The 18,654-nt window shown below is 40.8% G+C and overlaps 1 protein-coding gene across 1 annotated transcript in view; it reads left to right on the top strand.

The window, feature by feature from the left end:
- PHF2 (PHD finger protein 2) overlaps window positions 1–18,654 on the top strand; it is a 192,650-nt gene that overhangs the window by 149,543 nt on the left and 24,453 nt on the right. The window contains exons 12-17 of the mRNA XM_061618178.1: window positions 2,710–3,114; window positions 4,144–4,263; window positions 5,869–5,987; window positions 11,467–11,645; window positions 12,082–12,155; window positions 15,141–15,298. Coding sequence (XP_061474162.1) covers window positions 2,710–3,114; window positions 4,144–4,263; window positions 5,869–5,987; window positions 11,467–11,645; window positions 12,082–12,155; window positions 15,141–15,298 — 1,055 coding nt within the window. The remainder of the gene's footprint in view (window positions 1–2,709; window positions 3,115–4,143; window positions 4,264–5,868; window positions 5,988–11,466; window positions 11,646–12,081; window positions 12,156–15,140; window positions 15,299–18,654) is intronic.

Raw genomic sequence — 18,654 nt, 5'->3', positions numbered from 1 at the left:
TATCTATATCTCAAGCACATCTTAAATTGACACCATATACTGAATTTGCACTTTCCTTAGCAGGTTATTTTGGCAACTGAAAACAAAGGGGCAAATTCTCCAGGGATAATGGAAGTCTTGATACCAGCATCAGAGGCTAACATCATTGGACTCCTACCAAGTCCCATATACCAACAGACAACCCACTGCCAGCCCCCAGTGCCCCTGGTTCTCATCCTTGCCAACACTGCCTGGTCACCTCCTCTGAGTGTGCAAGCAAGGACAGCAGCAAGGGCAAGGAGCAGAAGCTTCCCCTTGCCATGCCCTTTCCCTCTGGGCGCTACTGGAGATTGGGCCTAGATGACGAGCGCAAGCAAAGGGATAGCAGTAATAAAAGAGAGGAAGGTGTCCTTGAAGACAATTTGCCCAAGGGCCCACAATGACCTGGAGCCGGCAGCGATGTGGGTTCCAGGGTATGGGGTACTTCAGCGTATTTAACAGCACAATCCTATGGATGTCTATTTAGAAGTAAACTCCACTGAGTGCAATAGGGCTCATTCCTAGGTAAATGTGTGTAGGATTTCAGACTTGATGTCACTGAAATCAATGGGATTTAATGGTGCCTAATATAGTGGGTTGATCAGCTGAGATATGAATGAGCCTTTTTGGTGTACACAGCCTCTTTGGTCCTCCCTTTGTTGTGGGAGTGAACAAACAAGGAAGTCTTCAGGATGTCCAAGTCAGGAAACTATGGTTAATGCCTTCAGAAAAAGCCAGGCTATTAAGTCAACTTGAGAACCATGGCTTTGTGTCCTGGCTTATTCCAAAACTATTAACCACAGTTTCCTGGTTAATACATAATGATAAACTGTAAGATAATGGAGAACTTCCTGATTTGTTCACTCACCCCCATGAAGAGACTGCATGTGTGGTCCAACGGCTTGCTTATATCTCAGCTTCTTAAACTGAGGCATGATCATCTGAACATGGCCAGTAAGTTAGATTGCACCCAGTGGATGAAGGATCAGGCCTACTGAGTTCAATGCTGCCTTTTATTCTGAATGCAGGAAAATCAAGACGGGCTACTAAGATGCATGTAGAATATGCATTTTGATGGTTATTAAAATGATAGCATAAATATAAAATAATTTCTTTTCAATTAGTCATACATTGTTAATTTTTATTGTGCATCTACTACTGCTACTTTTACCTTGGGGGAAAAATGTAATTCTTTTTTGCTTCTCCCATGTGGATTAATTTGAAATGCATTCTCTTAAAACTGATTAGCATTTTTAACAAAGTGCTGGCTTCATTTCTCTCTTTTTCCTATTGTTTTAGCCAAAAAGAGGGTGAGAGAGAAAAGAATGGGAGAAACTTCTAGGATTCTTGAAAAACATAAAACCAAGAACAAGAGAACAAACCAAGCAAATAGTAATTTTCTACATTTAAAAGTATAATTAGATGAGAATCATTTTTCCTTATTAAAAAAGCTTTTCTAAATTATGAAGAATAAACTACTTCACAGTTTGTGAGCATAGCTGGGACACCCCTTTATGTTTAAATCAATGTAGTTCTGATGATACAAGAAAATAAATACACCCTGCCACAGTGATGCTTGGTACTGAAATATTTAGCATTTCATTCAGCAGTGGGTATCTTTCTGAAATTCCTATCAAACTGACAGAGCCGTAGTGCAGTGCCGCAACAAAATAACGATATGGTACAAACTGCAAATTAAACTCAGTGAAAATAGACATGTAGTTTGGTTGTTCCTGAGATGCCTGTCTGTGTTTTCCAGTACAATGGTCAGAACCTCTCAGCTCATTTCTCCATGTTTAGGAATGACAACCTTTCAGACATCACAAACTCTTGTGGACAGCTGCCTTTTCAGGGAGTATCTAACTTGAGTGGACTGTATGAGCTATAACCGTAGCTTTTGCTACTTTTTTGGGCCCAATTCTGATGTTTCAGGGGGAGGCACTGTTGCTGCTCACCCCCATGCCATGCTCCATCCCACTCCACACTAGGGATGGAAGGATCTGTCAGTTTCTCATTTTTCCAGTCTTAAATTTGTTTCTCCATATTTCTGCAGCAATTTGTGATTTTTTTTAAAAAAAATCTACATGAAAATTCTCCAGCATTTTATGAGAATTTCTCCTACTGACTAAAATACACATTTTTGTGTTATTTTCACTAATATATTCATTTTTATGCACACTTTTCCCTAACACATGCATTTTTGCAAACATTGCTTAGTTAGAGAACTGCATCACAAAATTTGGATCGATGCGAATTTCTAAGCATGGATGTGTTTCGGTTCTTATGTTGTTTCAGATTTGATAAATTCTGCTTTAAATGTGAACTGAATTGGATTTGTCACCTATCCCTACTCCACACCAATAATTTAGGAATATATGGGTTTTGTGGGAGGTGCAAGATTTTTTAGGAAAGCTACATCAACATCAGAGGCTGGATCACAAAGTGATATTTCCAAGTGATCTTGTCCCTTCCTTTTTTTACATTTTGTAATTACTGGAAGAGTGGGAGATGAAGCCAAAGAGGATTAGCTACTTTTTGCCCTTGTAACATGGAAATCAGGTCACAGCAAAGCCTTAAACCCCTCTTGATCACCATGGGAAAATTGGAGGATACTAAGAATACAAGTGATACTCTGCAGAGATCAAGTATCAATTTTTAAAAGGTGGCTGTGAATATTCTCCTCTCCTGCAGAACGCTTTGAAAGTCAGCAAACCTGAAGTGGGTGCCAATGTGAATGTGGAAGAGGTCAGCCCCATAGAGAAAGAAGAAATACCATCACCTGCACCACGGACGCCTCTACCACCTCCTCCACCACCGTCGCCACCATTGCCACCATCGCCAGCACCACCAGTTGAAAAAGTCCCTAAGAAAAAGGCCCAAAAAGCAATGAAAACACCCAAGCCACCCAAACTAGCCAAACCCCCCAAGCCACCCAAACCCCCCAAACCTCCCAAGGTGCCAAAAGTAAAGGGGGAAGGGAAGAAAAAAGGCAAAAAAGCAAAGGAAGCTCCTCCTCCTGCGATTCCTAACTTAGACCTTCTTGAGGCTCACACAAAAGAGGCCCTAACAAAGATTGAAACACCAAAGAAGGGAAAGGTGAGCAGGTCACATGTGATTCACTTTCAGAGAGCAGCGCTGCTTGCCTACCCCATGAGGCAACATGGGTTCCTGTCCCACCTCTGATGTCCATATGTTGAGAATGGATGTTTGATCTAAGGAAGCATGTGTACGTAATCTTCCATGGGAGCTTGGACCCTGATTATACAAGGTCTTAGCTCCTACAGAGATCTATAGAGAGCCTTTGGCTCTCCAGATAATGCTGAAATACAACTTCCATCAGCCCGAGGAAGCATGGCCAATGGCCAGCGATGATGGGAGTTGTAGTTCAGCAACATCTGGAGGGCCAAAGATTCCTCACACCTGGTTTACAGCATAGGCTTGCCTGGCTCAGACATCCACAGTCAATATATAGACAAGTATGAAGATGGGGAGTTCAGAGGTTGCATGAAGGGGGCTTGAATCATACTTCCATATTCCTGATTTTGTGGGTGATTTGGTTTTTATATATGATGGATCATTGTCTTATACAAAGATCTTCCAGGATTTTAGCTCCTTAACTAAGGTAATCGGTATCTTAGAACATTTCTGAATGTTGGTAGAAAAGTGATGTTTATAGTGGAATTCTCTAAAAGTTCCATTTGGGTGGCACAGCATTATGGCTACAATGTGTTTTTTTTAAGTGTAAATTAGCTTATATTCTGGCAAATAAATACATATGACAAGAATGTATTAATTTGTTGGGCATGGCTCTATATAGAAAGCAGTTTGAGAAGTCTGTGACATAGCAAGCAGATTAGGACATGGTTGTTATTATCTTGGTCTTGACAGTATATTCATAAATAGAGAGAAATAATTTTCTGTTTCCTCGAGGCTTGACTTTTGATGCTTTAGCAATCTTGTCAAAATAAATTAATTCCAGGCATATCTTAAGGGTTCGCATTCTGAAAATTTACACTGGCCAAATTGGCATATGGTTATTAACAAGAAAAAAATATGTTTTGGTATCTTTGTGTTTGGGATAATCTGCTGACTTGCTTGTTAGTATTGTTTGTTTATTTGTATCAGGCTGCCAAGAATACTTTGAGTACCCCTGATAAAGAACCTGTTGATAAGCAAAATGAGGTGGAAAAGTTTGAAATTCGTGAGCAAAATAAGACCAAAACGGAAGCAAAATGGAAATATAAGGTATAGCCTTCCTTAGTTTGTGCTTCTGTGGCTGTTTCAGTGTAATCCTGAGAAGTAAGAACTAGGGTTGTACTGAATGTTTACACATTAACGTTCCTGGCATAAAGGATAAATGTTTCCTGAAACCTTTCCTTGCTCATCTTTTCCCCCCAATCAGCAGCTCCTTCCTCATCTTTTTATTTAACAAACAAACAAACAAACCAGGATTATTTTGTAGGAGCAGTGATCCCAGCCAATCAGGTATCACATTATGATGCCATGTGGCCAGATATAGATACATGATTATGGGCCTCTCCAGATGTCCTTTTTATTGTGCATTCATGATTATTTGTGCTCATGATGGTATCAGGGTGGTTATACACAATCCCACTTTCAATACTATTTGTGCCTGCAACAGTTTCGAGGTGGATATACTGCTTCATTTCCAATCAGCACATCCTGCTGAAATCCTGTAACCTTTTATATCACAAATATTTCAGGTTGTTGGTTTTTCATCTCACTTTCGTTGTGCTGTGGTGCAAGAGTGCCCCTCTAGACACCAATAATGTGATAACATTTGGAATGCATCACAGAACAACTAAAAAAGTAGAATGATGTGTGGATGATCCAGTATAAATCCACAATGTACTGTTATTGTGTCAATGACATGTTGAAGAATACACCCACAAAAAACATCAATCTGGAGGAACCCTATATCATAAAGCCAATTCAGAGTGAGGCCAATCCTTCCTGTATCTCATTTCCTCCATTTCTAGCACTATTTTGAGTTTGTCTTCTCTGAAAAATTGCTGCAGGGGAAGGGGGAGGGGGCCTTTTGCTGCAGGCAAATGTGTTTGCAAAAAGCATTAATTGGACCAATGTAGCTTCAGTAGACCAATATAGCTTCAATGGCATTGAATGTGAGGCTAGTATGGTAACTCGATCCTGTCATTTGCGATTGCATTGTTATCTCTTTACTGTATATCAGGCACATAGGAGCTTGATACATACACACATAGCCGGATAGGTGCCATGTTTGCTCATTGTGATCTCACACTTCTGTGGGATTGTTTGTGTGGCTTATTTGCATAGGCCTTTCCCACCACAACCCATTTTCAAAGGCCCAAGGTCTAGCAACCAATTTGCCTTGCGCCCTCAGACTTTTCCCTGAATAAAAAATCTCCCAAGTGTTACTGTATGCCACCACCCAAATTGTCTTCTTTCTTAGTCTTGTAACCTAGAAGTGATTTCTATGTTTCACTATGCATGTGACTGCGACCAGACCAGTTTCTAAAGCTAAATAGAACTGCTATCCTGCCTTTGTACTCTTTCCTGTGCTTCACAGTGACTTTGCAGCAGCTAAGAATGGAGGCTATTACCGCACCCTCATTGCTGTCTCATTGCTATGTCTTAGATTGGCTCTAGGCAGCATTTCTTCCAAATTATCCTGCAAATTTATTTTCACATTGTAGCAGATTATACAATTGGGACAGGTCTTGTGACATCAATATTTGGGTTCATGCTTTGTACATGTTTTTCTCTGTCTGCTCTTAGCATTTAACAAGGAAAAAACCTCATCTCACAGCTAAAATGATTGTTCTTCTGAAATGTTCCTGTCATTTTTAGAATAGTAAACCTGATTCATTACTGAAAATGGAAGAGGAACACAAACTGGAGAAGACACCATTATCAGGAAACAAGGACAATAAATTTATGTTTTCCTTCTCCAACAAGAAACTGCTGGGGTAGGTTCCATTTTGGCAATGAACATTGACTAATAGAACAGATACTTGCCATAATGATTCTTCCAAGCTCTCCAACCTCATCTAAATATTTTTACTTGCAATATATTCTGTTGTGTTTGGTTGGACTTTCCCCACAAACACACATACCAAGAAGTGGAAAATCATTTGTACTTCCTGGTGCAGAACTAAGGAAAAACAAAGGTGGAAGGAGGTGAAATGTTTTCTTTGGTCTTCTTAGCCCAGAGAGGAAACCCTTGCATGGGTGCATGAGCCATAGTTGAACACAGAATTGCTGCCACAATTCTGCTCCTTCTGGAAGGATGGGATATAAATTTAATAAATAAAGTTAATTAATTAATTAATACTGCAAGTCTACTTCTCCCAAACCACTTTATTTATTTATTATTTATTTATTAATTCTATTTCTACACAATTTACACAATTGCTTGATGGTGCAACAGAAGGTTCCCCTGAAAATATTGTGTAATATTTGCCCTTGGCTTATTAAAGCTTGCCGAGGGGGTCTGACCGAGTGGATCCAGGGTGTGGTCAATGCATCATTGCGAGAGGGAGTGGTTCCAGCCACCTTGAAAGAGGCGGTGATTCAACCACTCCTGAAAAAACTCATCCTGGACGCATTGGTTTGTGACAACTACCGACTGGTTGCAAATACCCCCTTCTTAGGGAAGGTGATTGAGAGGGTTGTGGCGCAGCAACTGCAAGTACTCTTGGATGAAACAGATTATCTTGACCCATTCCAGTCTGGGTTCAGGCCTGGTTATGGGACTGAATCAGCCTTGGTCGCCCTGATGGATGACCTTTATCGGGAGAAGGACAGGGGGAGTGTGACCCTGTTATTCTTACTTGATCTCTCAGCGGCTTTTGATACCATTGACCATGGTTTCCTTCTGGGCCAACTTGGTGAGATGGGTGTTGGAGGCACTGTTTTACAGTGGTTCCGATCCTATCTCCAGAGTCATTCTCAGAGAATAGCATTGGGTGACTGACTTTCAGCAGCTGTGCTATGGGGTGCCACAGGGTACTATCTTGTCCCCATGCTGTTTAACATCTCTATGAAGCCCTTGGGAGCAGTCATGAGGAGCTTTGGGGCGAGGTGTCAGCAGTATGCTGATGATACCCAGCTCTATTTCTCCGTAACATCTGCATCGGGAGAGGCCGTGCAAGCCCAGAACCGCTGCCTGGACTCAGTGGTGGGCTGGATGAGGGCCAATAAACTGAGTCTGAATCGTAGCAAGACAGAGGCACTGTGGGTTGGTGGTTCCTGAGTTCGGATAATTGGCCAGTTGCTGCTTTGGATGGGGTCGTACTCCCTCTGAAAGAGCAGGTCTGTAGCCTGGGGGTGCTCCTGGATCCACCTTTGTTGCTAGAGGCCCAGGTGACCTCAGTGGCTAGGAGTGCCTTTTACCAGCTTCGGCTGGTGAGACAGCTGCGGACGTTTCTGGACCGGGATAGCCTGACCACTGTTGTCCACACACTGGTAACCTCTAGGCTGGATTACTGTAATGCGCTCTATGTGGGGCTGCCCTTGAGACTGGTCCGGAAGCTGCAGATGGTGCAAAATGCGGTGGCGAGACTGCTCACTGGAGCAGGGTATCGCCAACATGTCACCCTGCTGCTGAAAGAATTGCACTGGCTGCCCATTTGCTACCGGGCCAAGTTCAAGGTTCTAGTTTTGGTGTACAAAGCCCTATACAGGTCGGGACCAGGACACCTGAAAGACCGTCTTACTCCTTATATGCCCAGTCGATCACTGCGCTCTGCAGGTGAGGGCCTCCTGCAGATACCATCTTATCAGGAGGTTCGTTCTGCACAATATAGGAAACGGACCTTTAGTGTGGTGGCACCTACCCTGTGGAATTCCCTCCCTTTGAATATTAGGCAGGCGCCATCTCTGCTATCTTTTCGGCGCCTTTTGAAGACTTTCCTCTTTCAACAAGCCTTTTAAGTTGACATCTATCCCAGTCTGCATCTGTGTCAGAATTGTTTAATATGTTTTTAATAATGTTTTTAACGCTTTTTTAAAGTTGTTTTTTTAAATGTTTTTAATGCTGTTCTGTTTTAATGTATTTTAAGATCTGTTTTTATGATGTTTTAAAGTGTTGTAGTGCTTTATTTGCTTTCTTTAATTGGCCCAGATCTTCAGCAAAGGTTCCTTATTGCTGTTTAATTTACATGTGTGATGATCCCAGGAAAAGGTTTCAAGAAGCCTGTGCTTAGTGGTCTCCAATCCATGGCAGGCCAAGTGTGTGGAGCCACTATAACAAATGCAGGATTTGGCTATCAGAATGTGTTGGAAAGTGCCAGACAATCAAATACTAAAGGCCAAATCCTGCACATAGTGGTGAGTGCACATGACCAGCCACAAGTCAGAGAGCAAAGGCCAGTCATGGATGGTGGGGTGGGATGGCAGCATTCACCGGACCTCTGGTTGACCGCATTGCTGGTGCATACTGGGATGCAGAGGAGCAAGATGATGGCAAAGTTGGTGGGGAGCAAATGCACTGACAGGAGATCTGGATTGGCTCCGCCAGTGCATTTGCACCATGCTGATTTTGCCACTTCCTCAGCCCTCCTTCCCTCCCTCCCAGTATGCAGCAGCAGTGCAGGCAACTGGAGGCCAGGTGAACAGCACTGCCCCATCCTGCTGCCCTCTATTGTCCAAGGGCATCCATGCCCAGTTGTTCATGTGAATAGGCCCTTATTTCTTGATAGCCTAGTCCAGAGACGGCTAACATGTGGCCCTCCAGATGGTGTTGGATTACAACTTGCATCATCTTTGATCATTCACCATCCTGCTTGGCCTGATGAGAGCTGGAGTACAGCAAATATCTGGAGATTAGTCACTCCTGATCTAGCCTCTGACCTATATAATTTATCTGCTTTTCTTTGCTCCTCATGTCATTTTAGTTCTCTCTTTTTAAATTATTCTTCCATCTCTTCCCTAGCAATCACCTGCACCTCTGTAGGGAAGCCTGATGTATTCTTTAAGTGCTGTAGCATTAAAACAATAAGGAATGTGGGACAAATCATGGATGCCAGCATTTCCTTGGTATTATCTCCGAGTATAAACCTGTAGTTCTCATTTAGGCACACTTCTATTAGTATAAAGCATAGGTCATAAGCAGACCAAATTCTAAGAAACCCTAAGCATCTGTAATTGCTTTTCTCAAAATTGTAGGTATTATGAATAACATTTCAATTTAACCTCCCCAAAGGCCATTGTTTTATGCTGTGCTTTGACAACTGACATAAATGAGTGCATTTTTGAACACTTCAATCAGGTGTTGTCTGTCTTCTGGTATCACCTCTCTTTTTAAGAAGGAAGCAATTCTCCATCCTTTTAACTACACTGTCCAGTTGCCAGACCCTGAATTCAGTGGCCTTGGTTGACATGTTATCAATAGAGGAGTTTGTTTGATAATGACATCTTTTTTCTTTTTTTACATATGACTTTTTGGCATAGATTTGTGCTTATATTGGCTATAGTAATTGTATAGTCCATTTATTTAAAACAGACTAATAAATGCATATTTAGTTCAGAGTTTCATGCATGGCTGTATATGGTCAATCAGAGTGATGGTATATTTGAATGAACACAGCATAGAAAAAGACTTTTTCAGGCTTTTAAGATCAACAGAGATATGTCACTTTCCAGCAACTGAACAGTTAGGTCTATCAGATCAGATTTTAGATAAGGTATGTAATGTCAGTATCAATCTATACTAGCAGTCATGGTCACATATTAATGTTCATGGTTCAGTACTTTATAGATAGGAGAAAATGTGTTGTATGACTGCTCAGTGAGATGAAGACAGATACATTTCCTGAGATCACAAGTTACCAAAACGTTCCGCTAAGCATACCCTCTTCAAGTGTTCTTAGGCAGCTGACGTTGGGGGCTTATTCAGAGCTTCTTGATGGATTGATTCCTAAGACTATTTGTAGAATAATCAATTATGGTGTTGTTTCAAACATTATACTGGTAATGTTGAGGAAATAATTATCACAAATTATTTGTTTGTTGGCATGGACTACCATAATATATATTTATTGGTGTATGTTGAATATGCATGCACTAGGAGCATAATATTGCAGAACTTTCATTTATTGAACCAGTCTGAATGCAGTGTGCCTTTGTATTAATTTATAAATGTGTATGTTGTTCTGCAAGTCAAAAAGGTGGTGACTGTTGACATTCTTGAGAGAATGTTAAGAATCTCAACGTTTGTCATAGACAGGTTAATGTTGACAATGCGACTCCCACCCTATAATGCAAAAGAGTCAGGAATGTCAGGTTTCCTGTTCAGTGTTGTTAGTCTGCAGTTTTTTGAGATATATCTGTTGATGAATCACAACATTCACATGTGAATGTGACAATCCTCTGCAATGTTGTGAATGCCTGACAACTCAAAGGTGTGCTGGTGAATGATATTGTTGGACACCTAAATATGAATCAGCATTTACTGTTGCATGTTCAAACAATGTACGTTCATTCATTTAGATGTTCATGAAATTTAGCTGTGATTGTCATCATGCAAACAATTAAGGTCCCATTTCATAAGGAATTAAAACTTTACAAAAGTGTTAAAATAGATTTTGGAGGATAGAAGTTAGTAAAAAAAAAGTGATCTGTGCTACCCAGCTATCATTTTAATAAAGGGTATAAAATAATTTTCATTTTATGATGAGTATAAAAATATTGTCTATTTTGCCTGACATTGGAATTTGATTCATCACTTTCATTTTTGAACTGTTAACTAATTCCCCAAAGCTGTAAATTATTTTTTTTATTGATTGATTACATTTATATCCTGCCCTTCCTTCCAGAAGAAACCCAGGGCACCAAACAAAAACATCAGAAGCACTTTAAAACATCTTAAAAACAAAAGACTTTAAAGCATATTGAAATAAAAATCTTTAAGAACAGATTAAAAACAAAATATTTTTTAAAATCTTAAAAATTACTTTAAAAACATCTTAAAAGCAATTCCAGCACAGATGCAGGATGAGATCTCTACTTAAGGGTAGGAAAATGAACTGAAAGGTAAATGATCTGGAAATTAGGATGATGTACAAGACTAGCATAATATTAAGTTCCAAGAGCTCTGATTATGTTTTAGAGCAGCCTTTCCCAACCAGTGTGCCTCCAGATGTTGTTGGACCACAACTCCCATCAGCCTCAGCCAGCATTGCCAAATGGTCAGGAAAGATGGGAATTGTGGTCCAACAACATCTGGAGGCATGCTGGTTGGGAAAGGCTGTTTTAGAGGGTTTGTGCTGAACATCTGTCTGTCTGCTTAACCAATAATAGGATAAATGGAGTTCACTATGCCCTTCCCTGATTATATGTACCTGCAATTTCTTTTACACACAAAAAGGTGATAATTGTGATGGTATTTGTGATACATAGCATGTCACAGTATTATACTTTCTAATTTCATCTCTTTTGTCAAAATAGTTCAAAAGGCGTGAAAACTCAGATAAATCCTAGTATATTTGGATCACTGCAAAATTTCAAAGAAGATAAAACAAAACCGGTGAAAGATGAATACGAGTATGTCTCAGATGACGGAGAATTGAAAATTGACGAATTTCCAATTAGAAGAAAGAAAAACACCACCAAACGAGATTTGCCCTGTAAGATTGATGCTTCTTTGGTGCCCAAGGAACTGATCCATCCCATCATAGCAAGAGTAGCATGTTGGTCAGAGCCCTGGGGAGGGAAGGCATAGTGCTGACTTCCTATTTAGAGGAGTGGCTGGTACAACTGAAGGCAGAGGAGCCCAAAGCCCTTCTCCTCCCCCAGGTGCAGCTAGAGTAGTTGCGGTTGTGTGATTTGGGTTTTTTTCTTTAATCCCTTCATTTCTTTACATTCTGGGTACTAAACTGATGTATATGTTCTTGAAGGCCCTTTGGCTTTCAGACATTTGCAGATATAGACTAACATGAAGAACGTTACTAGCAAAACAGTTTGAAAATAAAATGGATTGCTCTAATTAATCTGTATCTAATATTGTGCATACAATTTTTTTCATTTTGAAAAACTAAATTCTATCTTTCAATTTCTTCCCAGTTTTATCAGATAAAAAAGAAACTGCACAACACACACCAGTTAAGAAGCCAAAGGTGGAATCAGTATTGTACAAGGTATTGTGTTATTGTACTTTTTCATAGTAGGGACTTATGCAGCATAAATAACATTGTAAAGGTAAAGGTGTCCCCGCACTTGTAGTGCGAGTCATTTCTGACTCTTAGGGTGACGTCTTGCGACGCTTACTAGGCAGACTGTATATATGGGGTGGGATTGCCAGTTCCTTCCCCGGCCTTTCTTTAACCCCCAGCATATGCCGGGTACTCATTTTACCGACCAGGAATGGATGGAAGGCTGAGTGGACCTCGACCCCTTTTACTGGAGATTCGACTTCCTTCTTCCGTTGGAATCGAACTCCGGCCGTGAGCAGAGCTTCGGCTGCATTACCGCTGCTTACTACTCTGCGCCATGGAGGATCTTATTATAACATTGTAGATGTACATTAAGAGCTTGGTTTTGCATATTGACAGAAACAGTCCCTTGCTATACTAATGCCCACTATTTGTAAAGCAGAACTAAGCATCTGTCTATATTTATTACTTGTCTATAGTGGTTGTGACAAATAATCCTTTACTTCCAAGGAAGGAACAGTGTTGTCTCTCTGGTTAATTTAGCTGCAATCTTAGATTCACTCATAGGCAAAAAACTTTGCGGTTTAAGAATGTACCTATAGCACACAGATACTTCTATCAAACTTTAAAAAGCAGGGAAATGGGGCAGCTATAGTGAATGCACCAGGGGAGAATGAGACCTGACCTCCTCTCTGAGATATTGTACTTCCCTACAAATTTGTCAAAATGCAAACACAATTTGGATTGGTCTTTCACAGTCGAATCCACTTCCTGTGTAGCTTAGAAAAATTTGGTAACATGTGCCTCTAACCTAAACCGCAAGGTTTTTTTGGCTATTGGTGAATTTCTCTGCTTTTTAATCCAGGAGGTAAGCAATGGGATCCTGTACAAGTTTGCTGAGAATGATCATCTGCAAGCTTATTGAGTGCAGTGGGATTTACTTTTCTGCAATCATGCTTAGGATAGGTAAAACTGACCGGGGGGGAAGGGAGGGCTGGAGTGGACAGGGGAGGAGGAAGAAGGAAGAGGGGAGGGGAGGAGGAAGGGAGAGAAGAGGGGAAGGAGGAGAAAGCCAGGTTTGATCATTTTCATGCTTATTGAATTCAATGAGATTTACTCCTATGCAATCATGGTTAGGACAGGTAAAACTGACCATGGGGGAGGAGGAAGGAAGGGGAGAGGGGAGCAGAAGGAGGCGGAGGGGGAAGGGCAAAGGAAGGGGGAGGGGAGGACAGGTTCAGTCATTTGCATGCTTGTTGGGTTCAATGGTATTTACTCCCATGCAATCATGCTTAAGAGATAAAACTGACCATGGAGAGGGTGAGGGGAGGAGGGAATTGGAAGAGGATGGGGAGGGGGAGGGAGGGGCAAAGAAAGGGGGAGGGAAGGGGCAAGAGGGAGGGAACAGAAGGGAAGAGAAGGGAGGGTGGGTTTGATCATTTGCATACTTTTTGAGTTCAGTGGGATTTATTTCTGTGCAATCATGTTTAGGATAGGGGCAGGGAGGGCAGGAGGAGGGGGAGGAGAGGAGATTGAGTGGGTGGGCACTGGGCAGAGGGGAAGGCCCTTTCCTTTCCAAAAGGAAAACATTTTGAAGAGTATTGTTGCTTTTCAGAGTTTCCCCCACCTTTTTCTACATCAGACACATGTAGCTTCCTACCCAAATTTACACCAAAGCTGTCCCTGGCCACACCCACACCAGGCCTTTATTTCACTTTAGACAATCATGGCTTCTCCCAAAGAATCCTGGGAGGTGTAGTTAGTGAAGGGTGCTGAGAATTGCTAGGAGATGCCCTGTTCCCTTCACAGAGCTTCAATCAGAGTGGCTGACTCTTAAACCACTCTGGCCACTGGAGCTCTGCCAGGGGAATAGGAGTCTCCTCTCAGCCCCCTTCACAAACTACCCTTCCCAGGATTCTTTGGGGGAAGGCATGACTCTCTAAAGTGAAATAAAGGTTTGGCATGGGTGTGGTCCCCTGATTAGGCAAGCCCAGCAGCTGTGAGTCTGGCTTTTAAAACACTGACAGTTGGTTCTTACTGAGCACGGCCAGCCTTATCATTGAGTTCAATGTAAATTTTCTTAAATTAATTAAAAATCAGTCAAGCTTTTTTTTTTTTAACATTTGAACTGCAGAAGATGAAGGTCAGAGTATGGGGCAAGATCAGTAATTGGATTACAGGTACTTTGTAAACATGGCTGAATTTTAATGAATTTCAACAAATTGTGAGAACTCTGACAGAAAAAAGTTCAAATGGGGTCTGTTTTTTATCTCTCTTTTTACACTTTGAACTCTTGATTCTGTCTGACTGTTTTGTGTATTGTCATGAAAATTTAGAGGGTTGTTAAGCAAGCGTTTCTGAGTTCAGGACTCTTAAGTTTTGTAAGGTTTTGTTTTAAAATGAGCTTATGGGAAGCATCAGAATGGCATGGGGGTATTTTCAATTTAACATTGCAGAATGCAAAAAGGTAACATGTTCAATCCCTGGTCTGTCTGAAACCCTGGATAGCCACTGCCAGTCAATGGGCCAGTTCACATGACATGGTTAGCTAAACTATAGCTCACATCCACTTTGCTCCTCCCCAGTCCTTCTTTTCAAGAGCAAACCTTGGTAACAGCTCATAGTTCAGGAGGAGCGAGCTTAACCAGGAGCCTGGGTTTGGATGACACACTTAGCCACACCTTGGCTTAGCTGCTGCATCCTGCTGAGATAAAAGGACCAGGTAGAAAGCAATTGCTTTATCTTCCCTCGGATCCCACACATTCATGCTAAGCTATGGTACCCAGAGTAGATGATACTTAGTTAGATGTCTGACTTGATATAAGGCACCTTTCTATGTTCCTAGGCTATAAAAATCATTCTTTCTGTTTCAGAGTATTTTTTTTTTACAATGATATGTTAGCATTAGACCAGAAAAGACACATTTTAGCATAATGGTTTTTTTGGGTTTTTTTTTTGCTGACTCCATAGAGTGATGACTCCTCAGATGAAGACTCACTTCACATTGACACAGATGCCAAGCCAGGGCGCAATTCTAAAATGAAGAAAGAGACTGCAAGTTCAGCAGGCATTCTTGATCTTTTGCAGGCAAGCAAGGAAGTTGGGGGTTTAGAGTACAACACCAACAGGTAGGCATAAGTGAATGTCGACACCTATATTTAAATATGATGTTAATATTTCATATATGCATGCACATTAGCCATACTTTTCCATTACAACAACCTTTTTTATTTCCCTGTTGTTTTTTGTTGGTCTCCTGCCCCAGAGGCAGGCAACTGCAGAATGTCTTTGTAACACAATTACATAAATGGAACATTCCCTGTGAAAAATGCTGAAAATCCACATGTGATAACAATAAAGAAGATTATTTATTTTAGAAGAATTGGCTCAATTAAGTGGGAAATGAGAACAGTTTAATTTATTAAATAAAATGTCTCATTCATCTGCTCATTTACCTAATTATTTGCTCTTTGGAAGGAGATACTAGAGAAAACTAGCTTTAGAAGCCCAGGAAAAAACAGCAAATGGTTTTGAAAACAATTTTTTCCCAAAAGCCAACAGTGAAATGTACCCCCCTATGGACTGGTTAGGGGGCCTTGCTCACCACTGACTCTGTCTTATTATAAACATTTGAAATGGCACCTACTGTAAGAGGAAAATCAAAGTTTGGTGGTGGTAGAAACTTATCAAAATAGCATTTAAAAATAAATAAAAATGAGGTGGGTGTGATGCCAGAAAGCAGTGGATATACATGTGCTGTGAAAGTGACAGGAAAGGCTGTAGAACCATAACATTTGACATGCAAATCTCAAGCTGTCCTCAAGCATTCTTTTTTTTAAATATATTTCCCGTGAATTATTTGCAGTTCCTGTTACATTTGTGGCTCAACAGAGCTATTTCTGCATATGCCCAGTGCCAATGTAGTAACAAATTAAAATGGCAGAGAGACTTATGGCACCTTAAAGACTAACAAATACATTATGGCATTAGCTTTCATGAAGTACAGTCCACTTCATCAGAGGCATGAGGTATTATCCTGCGTGTATAACAGCATAGCATTTAATGAAGTGGACTGTAGTCCATAAAAGCTTATGCCACAATGAAATTTGTTAGTCTTCATGGTGCCACAAAAATATGTGGGTTTTTTTACGCAGACTACTAGCACAGCTACTCCTCTGAAAAGTATCAAAACAGGAATCACAGGAAAGTGGATTTCCACTCACACTACAGGACTTCCCCTTCCTTTTTTTTCCTCCTGAAGTCTACTTCCCATGCCAACACATCTCCCCTCTCACATCCAAATTGATTTAAATTTGAACCAATTTCAATCCAAAGCAGCCTTAAATTTTTTTAACGAGTACATTCAGAGACTTGTGGTTTCTGAAAGCAGAGTCCACACAGCACTAATGACCATGAATGAAATATTTTACTGTGTTTTGTAGTTAGCCTGGCAGGAATATGTAATATCAATTTTGCTTCTATAGAAATAGTTAAATCCTGGTGGTGCATTCAGGCACTGAATACAACTCTAGATAAATGTAATTTCCAGATTTCCTTTTTCATCTCAACTTTCCTTGCTCTTCGTTAAGCAAAATTAAATTCTGCAGACCTCAGTGTCTGTCATTCCCTGATTGTGAAGCTGCTGCTGGACAAATACTGTGCGGACAGAGGGCCACTCTTGTCTTCTCCACAGTCTTCTTTGCATGGTTCTCTTTACTCACTCTGTTGGTTGTCTATTTCATCAAATTGAATAAAAACTGTGTTGGTGTTTGCTCTGGCAGACATACACTGGCGTACCCGACTGTAGTCACTCCCTTGCTTTGCACCTTGCCAAGAATAACGCAACGCACGTGTAGAAATATACAGTCTTTTATCAGCAGAATAACATAAAGCAGTTCCAGCATTGAATACACAAGTTACACAGTCTGTCTTTCTCCTCTTTACTTCCCCCCACACACAAACACACATCCTTTTCTTTTCCTGTCTTTATAGCCCATCACGGTCATTTAGTCATTAGGTGATTTAGGGTCTGCACCTGTATCGCCTGAGGGTTTTGATTTACTCTTTACTGTCAGTTAACCCTTTCATGGCTGGTTTTCCTTCTTTGTGAAATGTACATGCTAACAGCCCCTCCTCATTTCACACAGAATGAATACATGCACGTCTTATATCATACATTATTCATTATACATGCCTAATAGTTGTACAAGTTTGTCATGTTTGTCAGCACACAGTGGTTTTGTCAGAACATCTGCTGCCATTTTACCCGTTTCACAATATCAGATATCAACATGGCCTTGTTGTACACAGTCTTTTAGGTGGTGGTATCTAACACTCACATGTTTCGTTTTTCTGGTGCCACCTTCTGCCAACGCCAATCGTATACAGGCTTGATTGTCCTCATATATAACAAATGGTTTCTGTACATTTAGACAGGCATCTTGAAGCAACTGTTCATACCATAATAGTTCATTGCAGGCTGTTGATAGACTTATATATTCCGCTTCTGTACTTGATATAGCAACAACATTCTGCTTTACGCTACACCAGTCTATCAACGACCCTTGAAACATTATTGCTACTCCTGATGTCGATTTTCTACAAGTCTCATCAGACGCATGATCTGCATCAGTATAACATACTATGCCATCCCTTTTGCTGGCGGATAGAAGTAGACACTTGGTGGCGGTGCCTTTTAGATATCTCAGTATTCTTTTTATGCCTTCCCAGTCATGCTGGGTTGGGTGTTCTACCTTTCTGCTGAGGATACTGACTGGGTTACATATATCTGGTCTCGTCACTTTTGCTATGTACAGTAACCTTCCAATAATGCTTCTATACAGTTTTGGTTCTTTACATGCCTCCCTTTCATGCTCTGTCTGGAAATCCACTAGCATTGGCGTTCTCACTGGTTTACAGTCTGCCATGCCACAGTCTTGTAGGAGCTGTTTTATTTTGTTTGTTTGGTGGAGCATAAAGCTGCCGTCATCTTTCCTCACTATCTCTGTGCCTAAATAGTGGGTTACTGGGCCAAGGCATGTCATGTCAACATGTCGCTTTAGTTGATCATAAAATTCCTCTTGCTCTCTGTGTGTATAACAAAAGTACAGGATATCGTCTATGAATACAAGACTGTATACAGTTTCAGTTTGCTGTTGTACATACAAACAAGGATCAGCAACACTCTTTTTGAATCCTATTGACTCCAATACCTTATTAAGTTTGGTGTGCCAACACCTGGCACTTTGCTTGAGACCATATATTGACTTATGCAGTTTACATACTAGTGCAGGATTCTGCACAAAACCAGGGGGTTGCTCCATAAATAAAGATTCTTCTAACTCACCATAAAGAAACACAGTTTTAATGTCATAGTGGTATACCTGCATGTTCTGTGTTGCAGCAACTTTCAACATTAGTCTTATGGTCTCATGTCTGACTACGGGCGCAAATACAGCGTCAAAATCCTCTCCATACTTTCGAT

Source organism: Rhineura floridana, chromosome 3 (genome assembly GCF_030035675.1).
Source record: "Rhineura floridana isolate rRhiFlo1 chromosome 3, rRhiFlo1.hap2, whole genome shotgun sequence".
Classification (NCBI taxonomy): domain Eukaryota; kingdom Metazoa; phylum Chordata; class Lepidosauria; order Squamata; family Rhineuridae; genus Rhineura; species Rhineura floridana.
The sequence above is the reverse complement of the archived record's forward strand: the minus strand, read 5'-3'. Positions and strand labels throughout refer to the sequence as shown.